The 14333-nt window shown below is 45.3% G+C and overlaps 5 protein-coding genes across 5 annotated transcripts; 2 read left to right on the top strand and 3 right to left on the bottom strand.

Annotated features, from left to right (window-relative positions):
• Positions 1-209: 209 nt before the first annotated feature.
• On the bottom strand, positions 210-3425 carry EYB26_006026 (uncharacterized protein; the record flags this gene model as incomplete). Its single annotated transcript, XM_054265303.1, has 2 exons — positions 210-3054; positions 3106-3425. The coding sequence occupies 2 exons, from the start codon at positions 3423-3425 to the stop codon at positions 210-212; spliced, it is 3165 nt and encodes a 1054-aa protein (XP_054121278.1).
• Positions 3426-4859: 1434 nt separating this feature from the next.
• On the bottom strand, positions 4860-5676 carry EYB26_006025 (uncharacterized protein; the record flags this gene model as incomplete). The annotated part of the gene is made up of 3 exons (XM_054265302.1): positions 4860-4918; positions 4968-5569; positions 5636-5676. 3 exons carry the CDS (start codon positions 5674-5676, stop codon positions 4860-4862), a joined length of 702 nt encoding a protein of 233 aa, XP_054121277.1.
• Positions 5677-6049: 373 nt separating this feature from the next.
• Positions 6050-7284, top strand: EYB26_006024 (uncharacterized protein; the record flags this gene model as incomplete). The annotated part of the gene is made up of 4 exons (XM_054265301.1): positions 6050-6222; positions 6281-6474; positions 6565-6634; positions 6690-7284. 4 exons carry the CDS (start codon positions 6050-6052, stop codon positions 7282-7284), a joined length of 1032 nt encoding a protein of 343 aa, XP_054121276.1.
• A 249-nt stretch (positions 7285-7533) lies between these two features.
• On the bottom strand, positions 7534-9349 carry EYB26_006023 (uncharacterized protein; the record flags this gene model as incomplete). The annotated part of the gene is made up of 5 exons (XM_054265300.1): positions 7534-8293; positions 8355-8847; positions 8904-8983; positions 9044-9090; positions 9164-9349. 5 exons carry the CDS (start codon positions 9347-9349, stop codon positions 7534-7536), a joined length of 1566 nt encoding a protein of 521 aa, XP_054121275.1.
• Positions 9350-11841: 2492 nt separating this feature from the next.
• EYB26_006022 (uncharacterized protein) lies at positions 11842-13198 on the top strand (the record flags this gene model as incomplete). Its single annotated transcript, XM_054265299.1, has 4 exons — positions 11842-11927; positions 11979-12260; positions 12323-12456; positions 12510-13198. The coding sequence occupies 4 exons, from the start codon at positions 11842-11844 to the stop codon at positions 13196-13198; spliced, it is 1191 nt and encodes a 396-aa protein (XP_054121274.1).
• Positions 13199-14333: the final 1135 nt, after the last annotated feature.

Below are 14333 nucleotides of genomic sequence, written 5' to 3'. Positions count from 1 at the left end.
TAGTATTCGTACAATGCAATTCTCTTGAATCATTAATGTCTCCTCAAGTCGTCTACAATCAACCACTGTCAAATTATGTATATAGTCCCAGCGCGTTTATTCACCGATTTTAATGAACCCATCCATCTACATAAAAACATTCTATATCTACATTAATACATCGATCATAGCGACATGTCGTAAATCCTATAACGAATGACTTCAATCCATCAAGACGAAGTCTCCTTCACACCACCGCCGGGCGGTGCAGGACTAGACGAAGCTGGAAAAGCCGTCTTCTGAAACAAGAATCCTATCCCATGATCTTCATCGTCTAGTAGAGCTTGTAAAATCGGGTCGTGAATGTGGTTTTTTAAATCACCGACTTCCTCCTTATCATTATCACCACTAGACTGGAAAGCAGCAGGATCAATGTGCGCGTACTCAGCGAGGAAGCGCTGGATTTTGCTTTGTTCGCTTGATCCCGCTTCATCTTCGTCCACATCATCCTCATCTTTTCTATGTTTTCTCTTGCGGCTAGAGAGTATTCTTGACGCTGGCGATGTTGGTTTTGCAATTGCCTTGGTATTCAATTTCTCCTGTTTGGATTTTCGCTGGAGAGCATGTTTTCCACGTCGGATTTGATCTTCTTGTTCCTCGATGTTTACCTTTGACGCTTTCATGAGTGTGTGCAGGTCGGGGAGGTCGATGTCTTCGCTGTCTGATAATTCCTCATCTTTCCAGAAGGGGGATATACTTCGCGAGCTTTCTGGTGTTGTTTCGGGAGATTCGAGCAGTTCGCTCTTATCATCTTCCTCGTCTTCATCTAATAGCGATATGTGGATCGGAGCAGGAACAGCTGGCGGTGGAGGGATGCCCTTCCCACCGCATTTGCAATTCAGCAGTTCATGGGTTTGGCAGCTCTTGCCTTCATATAGACGGAACAGATCCTTGAGTTCTTCCCGCGAGAACTGGGCCATGTTGCTGGACTTCGATTCCATGACACTATCCGCTAAGCCGATTTTGGTGACTTGACGTTGCCATATTTTCTCTTCTAGAGCCCCTTTGAGCATGATTCGATAGATGTAACAGTGCCGTTTTTGTCCGTCTCGGTGGATTCGGGCCATGGCCTGGAGATCGGTGGCCGGATTCCAATCTACGTCAAAGAGAACGAGGCGACTGGCACCGGTAAGATTTAGTCCTGTGCCTCCGGCTTTGGCGGAGAGAAGGAATGCGAAACATTTACTTGCGGGAGCTGTGTTGAAGTCATCCACTAGTGATTGACGTTTGGCCGAGGGTGTGGAGCCATCCAGTCGCAGAAACGGCAGAGAAAGAGAAGTGAGTAATATGCCAAGCAAGTTGAGTGTCGAGGTGTAGTTAGAGACAAGTACAATTTTCTCCGATGTGGTTGTTTGTAGGTTGTGAAGCAACTGATCCAATACCCTGATCTTTCCACTCGACGAAGGTGAGAACTGGCGACGTAGGCTTGGTGTCAAAGTAGATAGTAGTGCTTCCATAGTGGCATTTGGCGGCTCATCGCCAGCCTTTGCAGTAAGCAAGGACGGGCTATTGCAGAGTTTTTTCAGAACAGTAAGGAGGCTGAACGCTCCTTCCGTGTTTCCTAATGCACTCTGGAAAATCGGAGACCCAAGAACGTGACGGTAGATACTTGCTTGAACTGAGGTAGGGTTGCAAAGTATCACGTATTCCGTTTTGGGAGGAAGGTACTTGGATAGGACATCCGCCGTCCTTCGCAGGATGAACATTGATGTGAGTTCTCGGAGCTCCTCGCCTCTTGCCTCGCCCTTTTCGATATCTCTCATCGTTGCCTCAGGTTGCTGGCTGCGAACAATAGGCCCTTCAAATTCCTTCATGAAGTTTCTATAGGTACCGAGTATTCCAGGGTTCACAAGATCTACTGCTGCAAAAAACTCGCTCAGGTCGTTTTGTATTGGCGTGCCTGAAAGAATGATTCGTTTTGCTGTGTTCAAGGCTTGAATCGCCTGACCGCTTTTGTTCTGCACGGTTTTCAATCGATGTCCTTCATCTGCTATCACGATATCGACCCCATGTCCCTTGAGGAGTCCGTCTTGTACGGTACGAAGCTTCTCATAACCGACGATCATGATGTTATAAGCCTTTCCCATTGTGAAATCAGTCAGTTTCTTGCGTTTATCATCAAAGACGAAAACACCAATCCGCTCATTGCCAAGCCATTTGCGAAACTCTTTCCTCCAGTTATTGATCAGCGTGACCGGACAAACAATCAATGCTTTCTTTATCACAGGTGATGCTTCATATATGGGGTTTTGTTTTAGTAGAGTCCATAACAATGTTATTGTCTGAAGAGTTTTGCCAAGTCCCATTTCGTCAGCCAATATAGCACCTTCGCCATTATAATCCCTGAGCCCCATGACGCATTCATATAAGAATTTGACACCCTCTCGCTGATGCTCACGGAGATGCTTGCTTAAGAAGGGATCGACGACAACGTCAACGATAGTCTGACCTTTTGGTGCAGTCTTCGGACGCTTCATAACTAAAGCTCCGGGGGCGTTGGGATCATGACGAGGAATGGCTTTAATACTTGGTTGAGGTGTTGAGCTTGAAGTTTCTTTCAATGGATTCTTGAAAGCCGTACTGACAGCATTGCCTCTTAGGGCCGCGGCGTTGAGGTGTTTTACTGACAACTTTGGCGGTCCGACCTGGGGGTTCACAGTATTCGTTTTCAGCAAAGCGTGTAATGGTCCTTCATTGCTCGTAGACGCATTCGAATGTGCAGTTTTTCTAGAAGCGAAGGACGTTGATTTGACCCGAGATGGAGGTGAAGAGGAAGGCTTCCTCGCGCTATTCAAAAACTCCTTCCCCGACAAATAGTCTTTCTTCGAGATGGCAGACTCGATTTCAACATCCTTTCCTCCTATTGTCAAGCTTGTGCCACATTCAAGAAGTTTGTTGATCACAATTCTGCCCATTTCGCGACCGGACACATCTCGAAGATACCCATACCCTCCCCGGATTACCAGAATTCCGTCGCCATCCCAGGTCTTGTGCTTTTTTGCTGTGAACTTGCGCCTGATTTTGTCAGAGATATGGTGTGAGTACAAATGCAGTGCTGAAACCAACCAGAGAACATTGTAGTAAGCCTCAACATCGTTGCTAATACTGCCATTATCCACCGTAGACGTCTCTATCTCGCCCGGCGTATTCTTGACGTTGACCAACGGAGGTCTTCCTACAGAGACCTTCCTTACTATACCAGCATCTGGTGAAGTCAAATCGACGACCACCGGTTTCGCCTTGGTGCTCGCAATCTCATCTTCGTCGACGCTGAGACGCGGTCGTTTGGACGGCGGTGGAACGCTGGAGTTATCAGTAGCGTTTTGTGAGGCGTCATTCGATGCATACTTTTGTATAAGAGGAGGCTTGAACGGTTTGAAAGGCATGGTCGGGATGAGCAGTCATGCGCCTTACGATTGATGTTCTCAGAAGTCCCAGAATTATTGACGCCATTAGACGCGTGGCTCTAACGCGTCTTTGTCACGAAATCACGTGCTAATATGTAAGGGTTAGGGTTATAGGAACAGAGGGCTAGGGCACATGTATCAGACTTTGATACGAAGAGCACATTTTCTGCGTATCGAGAGATTGCTGTTGTCCGTAGGAGAAAAATGTAATAAGCCATTAATAACAGAATTTTTAATGATCACAACTCAGTATAATATATATGCATGGGATACTTACTAATACTTGGTTTAGGTAGTTACCGAGATGTGCATGGAAGATGTCCGGCTTCAATCTGACTTGACTTTAGAACCTTTACCATGACTTAAGATACGTTTTGTTCTATACTAGAGACCTTGAAGGTTTTGAATATGAGGATGATATTTTGCTTACGCTATATGTCCTCGGGTGAACAATCGACTGCATATGTCCACCGCTGAGTGAGAATATCGTATTCTCCTATTTGTATCTTTCGATCTTCCATGCCTTGCTTTTGTTTGCATAGTAAGAGAACTCTGTTTACAGGACATCCTGATAATACGGTTTCCACCCCCCGTAACCTATATGACTCTGGTAAAGTGGGCAACGACAAATCCCACGGGGTTGGCGAGCTCGTAAGCGAAAAGATATCATCAAGAGGATTGATATCTTGGTAGTAATCTCTTTCTTCAATTTCCATCACTTTCGCGCCACAGTTGCCATTATCGATGAATCCCAGAAGCCCTCACGGTGACGACTAGTCTCAAGAAATCGGACCGCTTGAAGTCTGATTCTGTGTACGCGACATTTTACGGCCGTATAGTATAGAGCTAAAATCCATCCCTTATCTGTGATTGAATTGGACATGTTCAAGAACTTTCCTGGTAATATTTCAAGCCAAGGAGGATTCGTGCTGAGAGTGTAGTTCCATAGATCTACGGCGTGGTTTATCAGCCGTAAGAAGCCGTTAGTGTGAACGTCAAATATCGCTTCATTTCTAGGCGACAGGCATACACCGATCATGATTGTGAGCATTTGATGATGTAAAAGAAGTAACCTGGAACCCTTATTCTCCCAGTCTGCTTTATAATGTTGCATAGGTGGTGATGATCTTAAAAATTCATAAGTTTTTGACCATGAAGCGAGTGCGGTTTGAATCCGTTGCTGGTCTGTTCTTAGCGAAGGAGGAGGGGAGCGTAGAGCTTGACACTCGATCTCGCATTCAAGTACTCGATTGTTCAGATGAAGTATGTGCTCCAATATTTTGTCTAGATGATTCCACGCTTCTTTGAATGAGCGGATATTCTGTATCGAGGATATTGGACTAGGGTCGGGGAAAAGTGGTTCACAAATAAGTCGGTTCATGAGATGGTGAGCTTCTACCTGTCCATGAAACCTTATGAAGGTTTCCACGATCCAACTGTCTGTTGGCTCAGACACTCGTGTTGAACATATCCTATCATCCCTATTTGAGAAAGATCTCAACCTTCTCACGAGATACACACCATTTTTAACATGTATCTGTGCTGTTTCAAAGTGACCTCGAAGGAGGTCTAATGTGGTAAATATGATACACGTAATCAAGACGATGCGCAAAGATGCCTGGGTATTGGAGGACAAATGGTGTTGAAGATTGTTGATTGATCTAGCAAAATATCGAAGAGAAACTTGCTCTACTTGACCAATGGTTTCTTCTTCTATACGCGCATCCAAGATGTTTAGGCTGCCTTTCCGGTGAATAAAGCTTACAGCCAGGACTGCATGGCGGACTGCTAACTCGTTGATACTAGCCTGCAATATGAGTTTGGACCAGAATTCCGAATCAAATGAGCCCCTCAGCTTAGGCGAAGCGCGACGTTCAAACCAATCAAAGCATTCCTTATCTTCTCGACTAGCCACAAAGAAGGAAACGTATCCAGGTCGAGGTAGAATCGTATTGCAGGTGTCATTGGGAGATGACGAAGTCGAAGGTACAATATCTCCATCGCAGCTACTCCGGTTTGATTTATTGCCGCCGCCCCAAACTCCGTAGCCATCACACGTGCGCCCCGTGGACGAGCACCGGCGACAAACAGGGTAGCTTTCGTCGCATTTCACTTTGCGGGTCCTGCCATTGCATGAGGCTCGGGTTGCGGAGAGATTTTAGGCATCTGAAATACATGATGCGACTTACTTGCAAGTGCGACAGCCTGTCCTGACCTTACTTTTTGCCATAACAGAGCTCCTCATTAGTCTGTACTGTCCAACACATAGGTAAAAACTGAAAAGCAAGAAACTATGAACTGACAGAAACTCAGCTCAGTCCATTAATGGCGAGTCTGCTCAGATTGGCTGACTCGGACCGGCCACATCTTGATTGGTTGATAGACTGAGTCAGCATCTCGGATTTTACGCATGCCGATTGGCTGTAATGAGTGCGACGTTACTATTTCCAAATTCGGTAATTCTAACTATCCTGTCTCTTCACAGACAGCCGTGCCAGAAATGGCTATATAAAGGGTAATCTTGACTATCCAAAGTCGACTAATGGAAATAGTAATCTCGAAAGTTAACCTAAAAGATATTTTCTACCATCTCAATAGCAAACATGCCTAGCAAGCTTCGCCCGCTCGGAAAGAATGGTCCTCTCGTACCTGCCCTAGGCTTTGGCTTAATGGGAATGTCCCAGCATCACTATGGAGCGATTCCAAGTGACGAGGAGCGGTTTGTCCTGCTTGATCAAGCGGTTGAGATAGGGGCAACCTTCTGGGATACTGCCGAGTGAGTTTGTCGTCCTTAGTCTTTATGATACACCAGCTCTAATGTGTACTTGTTCCAGCCAATATGGCGACAACGAGGAGCTTCTTGGTAAATGGTTCAAGAGAACTGGCAAAAGAGATCAGATATTCCTTGCAACGAAGTTTGGTTATGTGGAACATAGCGAAACATTCGAGACTGATAGTTCGGCCGCGTATTGCAAGAAGGCCTGCTCCAAGAGTCTGGAGAGACTCGGTGTGGACACCATCGACTTGTGTAAGTTCTCGCTATCTATGATACAAATTAGCATATCAATACATAGATATTCTGCTTTTGCTGTTGCTGGATAATACTCACCATTTCTAGACTACTTACACAGTGCCAATTACGAGACACCAATTGAAGAAACCATGCGTGCCTTGGTTGAACTTCAAGTGTAAGTTCTTTTCGAGCATTTGAGTGGGAAATCACTGATAAATATCATCATATAGCGAAGGCAAAATCAAACACATCGGCTTGTCCATGATAACCTCCGCCACCCTCCGCCGAGCATGCAAGATCGCGACCATCGCTGCCGTACAAACAGAGTACTCAGTCTTCTCACGCGAAATTGAGGGAACAGCCGGAACCGACCTCCTAGCCACCTGCCGTGAACTCGGCGTCGCGGTAGTCGTCGCAACACCGTTAGGACGAGGCCTGATCACGGACGCCTTCAGCAAAGGAGAAGCAATCACCGATGGTCCAGACATCAGACCAGCCATAATTCCACGATTCATGGCGGAAAATGCACCCACAAATACAGACACCGTCAACAAGTTCAAGATATTTGCTGACAAGAAGGGTTGTACTATCGCACAGCTTGCTCTTGCGTGGCTGTTGAGGCGAGGAGATGATATTTTCCCTATCCCGGGTACGAAGAAGATCAAGTATCTTGTAGAGAACTGGGCTGCTCAAGATGTTTCTCTTTCCGATGAGGAAGAGGCTGAGATTGATACATTCCTTGACTCTGCTACTATCTTGGGTGGTACTGTTCCGCCTCAGTTTGCATCTTATATTTTCAAGGATACTAGAGAAGAGTTTGCCTGAAGGTGACTATACAAAGCTTTGCTTTGTGCCTGTTGAACAAACCGACATGAAAGCTCTAGAACTTGCCCGCGATCTTTTTTATGAAAATTTGAAAATTACACAAGTTATTACACGGTGTCTATATATATGTGATTATACAGAAGCTTTCAGAAGCTGCTCAGAAAAATTGACAGCCCAATACCGTGTCAATGATAATACATCGCGGATAGTCAAATCATCCAAGATCAAATGATACCTAGCTTCACACCCTCATTTCGCATCATCTGCAACCGTTCGATCAGTGAGCGGAATAGCCTGTGGTCCAACATAGTCTCGCTGACGAACAAACCACCAGATAGCAATAAAGATGGTGAGACCACCTGTAATTAGACTTGCGTAGTTCATAGACTGAGCATCGGTAGGAAGAGCGTAGGGGAAACAGAAAATGATGATAAAGGCGACGATATAGATGCAGCTGAGAATGTTGACGACGTAGCCGACGGAGTTCTTCATGTGGAAGTATCCGGGAGTAATCAATGATCGGCGGGTCAAAACGTGAGGGAAAATGGCTGTGAAATATGAGAGCGTAGAAAGCTGGATGTAGGATCCGATAAAGGCGTTGAATGCAGTGGTTGAGCCGACGTAGATACATGCAAGGACGGTGATCATGCAGCCACATACCAACGTGGCATTGAAGGGATTTTGAAAGCGAGTATTAATGTGTCCAATCCAACCAGAGAAAGGTGTTGCGTTGTCTCGAGCTAGAGTCCAGAGGGTACGACCGGCGGTGATGTAACATCCAATGCAAGTGATTAAGGTGGGCAAGAATGCTACAATCAGAAGCCCTAAAGCGCCGCCCCTGCTTCCTGTAGCTTGGCGGTAAATTTCAGCGAGAGGGAAGCCGAAAACACTGTTCAAGACGTCGTCGAGGGACTGGATAGAATAGAACATGGCGATCATGTAGAGAAATCCGGTGATAAATCCAACTGACATCTGGGCCAACACAGCTTTGGGGATGTTTCTACTCGGACTGTGAAGGGACAAAAGATTAGCACCAGACAAAATATGCAAGTGGAAAGTTGGTCCCTTACTGAGGAATCTCTTCGGCCAAATGTGAAGTAACATCAGGCGTGCCAACACTGTATGCGCCGTTGAGCATACCGGCAACAAAAACGAAACCTTGGTTGGAGTATCCCGTATTGCTCGTCCAGCTACGCCACACAAACTCGTTCGACGCATATTCCACTCCATTGACATGTGGCATCACAGCACAGACAACTATGGTAATAAAAACACCGCCAATAATGAGAACCATGCCTAGGTTACCGATTTTAGGAAGAACCTTGTTGGCGAACAGAACAGTCAAGCAACAAACCCAAGTGCAGATGAGCATGCTGACGAAGACGTGCCATGCTTCGGGCTCAAAGTCTGGGTGAAAAAGGGCGTACATCGAGACTGTTTGGTTTCCGAGAATGGAGGACATGGATGCTGCTCCAAAGACCCAGGCGAGCATATTCCACCAGCCAGCGAACCATCCGCAGGGTCGACCATATTTGCCTGCAGTCACCGATGCCCAGTGGTAAACTGTATATTTGTACTTAGTCGAAGTTCTCGCAATCTGATGGAAGTCATCAACATACCTCCACTTGCTGAAGGCATAGCAGATGCCAACTCGGCAATCGATGCGGCTACTAGCCAATAACAGATCGACACTGCGATACTAAATCAGAGGTTAGACTGAGAGCTTCATATTATCCAGATGATACGATAACAAACATACAACTCGTAAATTATGCCGGCAGGTCCTCCATTGGCGATATTGATGGTCTATCTGGACGTTAGAAACAAATCACAGATACGAATCGAATTTTCGAAGATCAGTAGACGATCAAATACTCACAACACTGCCACCTTGAGCGATCCAAGTGTTTCCCGTGGTCACTGCAATTGCACAAATACTCAAGAGACCAAAGTTCCGTTGGAGCTCCTGCTTGTGGCCGGAGGCATTGACAACGTCTCCAACAGCTTTGTCGTCAACCGGAGACTCCTCGGCATCAAACTTCTTGTGCGTTATATCAGTCGACATGTTGCAGACCTGTGGATGATAAATATGAGGCTTTGTATGTCGACGCGAATTGTGAAAACCAGGCCCGTAGCAAAGGACTAGGGTCCTCGAAGATGACTCAAATTAACGAGAGTTTTTGAATCGCGAGATGATAGATGTGCTAGATTATAAACATCGATCTGGAGTTCCTGTATCTACACTGGGTCTCCTGTCGTTATGGGGAAGAAAGGTTAAACTAGTCGGGTTTCAACCAATGGTATCACTTCCGCAGATTGAAAAGACGAGCAAGCACAAGAACCACAACTCTATTGGCGCTGTACAGGCTCCATGGAGCCATCTGGGATGAGAAAGGACGCGACACAAGAATAGAAAGGCGTGAAACGGATGATAAAAAAATGGAGCAAGATGCACAGAGGGTCGATTTTTATGGTCTTTGATTGGCGGGATACAGTGGAGACACTGGAGTTTACTAGTGTAAAAAGGGAATTTCCAACAGATGCATCTTTTTCGGTATCTCTGTCCATGGTAATAGCAGATAGAGGACAAGATAACGAGAGAGAGAGAGAGGCATGAAATCTGTCATATTTGGTGGTCATCGACCGATGAAGTGTATTTATCTCTCATGTTGTTCTTAAAGGAAGTTGTCTTGCTCCTCGTTGCTCGCTATCGAACCTCGTTTTGCCACATGTTAATGACCCCTGTTCGTTCCATAGTAATACTAATTTGGGAACATCGCCGTCGACCCGGTGTAATTTATTAGGGAACCACCCTAAATGGCGATAAACAAACCACCCGTCCAGCCAGGTACATACATAATATGTACTAGCTGCATGCTACTGCACAACACATGGCTTGGCCTTGGGTCGCCATGCTACAGACTAGACGATCAAGGGCTTTGTCGTTGGTTATAAATCCTGGATTGTGTACGGAGTAAGAGGGGGAGGAGCCGATCACTAACTATAAGACGTTCTAATAAGTAGTACTACGATTCATGCAATTTGCAATCTCGAATAGAAACTTCACTCAAACAATAGTTGGTGGGTCCTGCGAGTTCGTCCCTCGGAATGACTTCCCGAATTGCATGTGGAAACCAAGTACTCCGTACGTACTGACGGAAAGTAGAATGAATTGTCTTATTCAAATTCGTCACAAATCATTCGTCTGAACATGTAAACGAGTTTCCTACAAAAATGAATTAACTATTTCCACTTCAGCATCAGATAACACCCTCCGGTCTCGGCCGTTTGCCGAGCCGAGGTGGAGATTGCACCCAGACTTTATGTCCGTCACGCCATACAGTCAATGGGCAATGCATTGGCAATTAAGTAACAATTCCAGAGTACGTACGTTGTCCTGCATAGTATGGGAATAACCAAGAGGATACGAAGCATATTGGGGTCAGAATTGACAAATCATATAGCCTAAGTTTATCTTGAATGGCCCGGAGTACGGATATACGTAGATGCCTTTTATCGTGAATAGTGGCAATAGCCAGCCTCAACTCGTATTAAAGAACCAGTATTACGTACGTATAACGCGTCATCCGGCTCAAACAGTGAATAGTTTAAATATCTTTCCATGCAGCCAAGAGTCAATACGAAGAGAAAATCCCTGCCTTGATAAGAAGCTCATCGGATGTACAGATCCCACTGCTGCGCCGTGCTAGTACATAAATGGGAATACCCAAAATTAAGGTTCAGCCAAGCGGCGATCCCCTCGATCGAGTCCCATTCTAACCTCGAGTATTGATACGTAATGTTACAATACGTACTATACGTACATGTTTACGGATTTCGAAGTAAATCAAAATATGTTCTAGAAAGTCAAAATTCGAAAAAGAAAGTAGCTTCTTGGCGAGTTCACACTTGCAGGGTTCCTGATGCAAGGGATGAACTTCAACGAAGCGGACTCGCTTGCTGAAACTAGAACTACGTACTACGAGGAAGAAGCCGACACTACGAAATTTGCTCAGTAGATATTTCCTGGTTGGAGGCTAGTGGAGATGCTGCCAAGATCATCGTTTCGCTAGCAAGAATCAAGGTAGTATTGATGGTCTTGATTGGGAGGAGTAGTCTATTTGTGAATCTTTGGATTGTGATTGATCCGAGAGAGATGGAGCATGAGAAAATGGCTAGCGAGGTCTACCGTGGAATCTGAAGCCTGAATGTCTTGTGGGTACTAATATGTACTGAGATATGTCGAAGGACGATTTCCAAAGTTGCCCAGGTGGCTTATTGATTTATCGAACTTTTGAGGCTTCCTTCGTAGAAGCATTCAACCGAGATCTTTGATACATAGATTATTCACCTTTTCTAAGATTGTTACGGTATAGACAAGTGTCCGGTTATATTTGACATTTCAGCCTGTTGTTGTTATTTCCGATGGACTCTAGGGTATAATTTGATTAGACTTGCATTCGATTCCGTGTGAGACCTCCAAATCCACGTCAACCCCGACAAAAGGAAACAGGAAGAAACCAAGTCGACAGCGCTCGTCTTGCCGAGTCATCTAAAATGTCTTCAAGAGCATTTTCAGAAGGATTCCAAAACGAAACATGGGCCTTATATGCTGTCGGTGTTTTTGGGACTGCCCTACGATTGTGAGTTGTATTCAACCTCTGAAACATCCCGACTAACCTTCGGCGTTATAGCGTCGCCCGTATTCGACGTCTCGGACTCCGCAATATTCAAGTTGATGACTATCTCATGGTCTTGGGAGTGATCTGGTACACCATATTATGCGTTGCTCTTAACCAAGTCGCATCCGGAGGAGGCTCCAATTTGATGACAGACGAGGATATAGCAAACTTAACGCCGAGTATCTATGCAGAAAGGGTTCGAGGGAGTAAATGGGTGTTTGTATCCGAACATGCTTTCATTCTGACGGTGTGGAGCTGCAAGTCGTGCATGCTGGTTATATATGCTCGTCTTACGTATGTCCCAACTGCATTTGGGGCTCTGGTATTAATACTAATTCTTCTTTTCTTCACTATAGAGATGGATTAGCTCAGAAACGACTCATATACTATTGCTCTGCGTACGTCGCCGTTGGTTTCGTTGCCGTGGAATTGTGCCTCTTTTTGAGTTGTATTCCGCTACAAAATTATTGGGCAGTTCCTACACCAAACCGTACGTTATGTTGATCTCGCTTTTAGATTTACTTACACTAACAATTGACATAGCACAATGCTCAACTTATCAGCACTACGAAATAGTCCAAGCCTGCTTCTCAATCACAGCCGACATCTTCATGCTACTAGTAGCAATTCCTCTCCTGGTCAAGATTCAGTTACCTCTCAGACAAAAACTGATTTTGGTTCTTCTGTTCGGCATGGGTGTTTTCGTTATTGTGGCCGCTATTCTGACCAAAGTCTACTGCCTGGTACCAAGTCTGATATCCTACGTCTACATGAATTGGTACTTCCGCGAAGCGACAGTCGCAATGTTAGTCACTAACTTACCGCTTATCTGGTCCCTATTGCGCGACATCTTCCCAAATCTACTCAATAGTTGGACCGGCGGGTCAAAAAAGGGAGCGGATCGATACTATCCATCTATGCCCTTCAGTTCCACAACCCGATCAAAAGGAACCCGTACCTATGGCATGAACAGCCAGGTGCAATCGACTCCGCACTTCAATATGAATGAGTTTGCAATAAAGTCACAGAAGAATGCCAGTGGCTTGGATATTACGCGAGCAGACTCGAACAGCACAGATTTGAACAGTGATGACGGTTCGGATCGCGCCCTGCGAATTCGGCAGGATATCACAGTGACTATAGAGGCTGAAGAACGGCAAGAACCGGCTAGGGAAGCTATGTCACAACCTCATGGATGGGAAGTGAAGGGTTCCGATGCACAGACATCTTAAGGCCGATTCGCATATACATGAAACTTTATCGAGCCTGTTCTAAGACTATGTACAAAGAGATCAAACTTGAATAGACCAATTCTAGATTAGACATGATTTCTGAAGTTTTCTATTTTGTTCTAGGGCTAATGTTTAGGCACCTCGACACGGTCCACACATGCAATATTCATCTCCAAAGTTGAATACAGCTTATAGCCCGACAGGACTTTTGTGCACCAAAGCGCAAATTTGTTAAACTTTAACAATCATTAACTTTATCTGTCTTTTTTAAATCTCCCATCTTTAGCATTGATTAATATTATACTTCCCCATAACCTAACTGTTGATCCCTGCCTAAGAGTTCAACGGAAACGGGTGCCTCTTATCCGGCTGAGATCTGATCGTGGGTGGTCGATCGTGGTCCCAGGGCACATGCCATCGGGATGGAGGAGTTGGGCGCAGCTCTCTCTTTAGGGCATCTACCCCATACGAAAACTTGGGGTCAAGCTCTGCAAGAAAGGCGAGACAATGGCGCCATTAAGTTCTGGCAAAGATTTCCTCCATTCCCGTAGCTCAAGCCCATTTGGCACCTGGCTGATTGTTGATATGATCTGCCAGGTCTGATCGCCTGGGCATGAACACCATTCAAGTTCTTCGGATACGAGACTAAATATTGAATGGGAGAATTGGTCCTTCTACTAGGCCTCTAGCAACTAAGTATTTCAAGCTCGAACTACGTATTGATTCAAGGTCACAATTAGCTCCACGACACATACAAGATATCGTGCTTCACCTTTGTGACTGCGTAGACTTCATATAGTTAGTTATAGAGTTGGAGCTTACATAAGTCCTATTTTTGGTATATTGCTTTTAGTGTATCACGAGGTTTCAATTCTTACTTAAGTTATGCTGAAAAATCCAGGCCCAGAGGCGCTTGCTTATTGTTTTCTTACTTTGAAATGTTGGTCATGCTGCAAGGGATAAGATCCCAAACAAGATTGATTTTATCCCTCTCTATAATTGTTCTTGATTTCAGTCTGAGTGAAGCGTGAATCCGGCCATCCTCCCCTCAAATCCGTCAACCAGTACCTAGCAGCCCACGATACAAGCACAGTTTCCACCGCATAATCGAAAGTGGTTCGGCCTAACCAATGGC

Source organism: Talaromyces marneffei, chromosome 4, assembly GCF_009556855.1.
Source record: "Talaromyces marneffei chromosome 4, complete sequence".
Classification (NCBI taxonomy): Eukaryota; Fungi; Ascomycota; class Eurotiomycetes; order Eurotiales; family Trichocomaceae; genus Talaromyces; species Talaromyces marneffei.
This window is presented reverse-complemented; position numbering and strand designations above follow the sequence as displayed.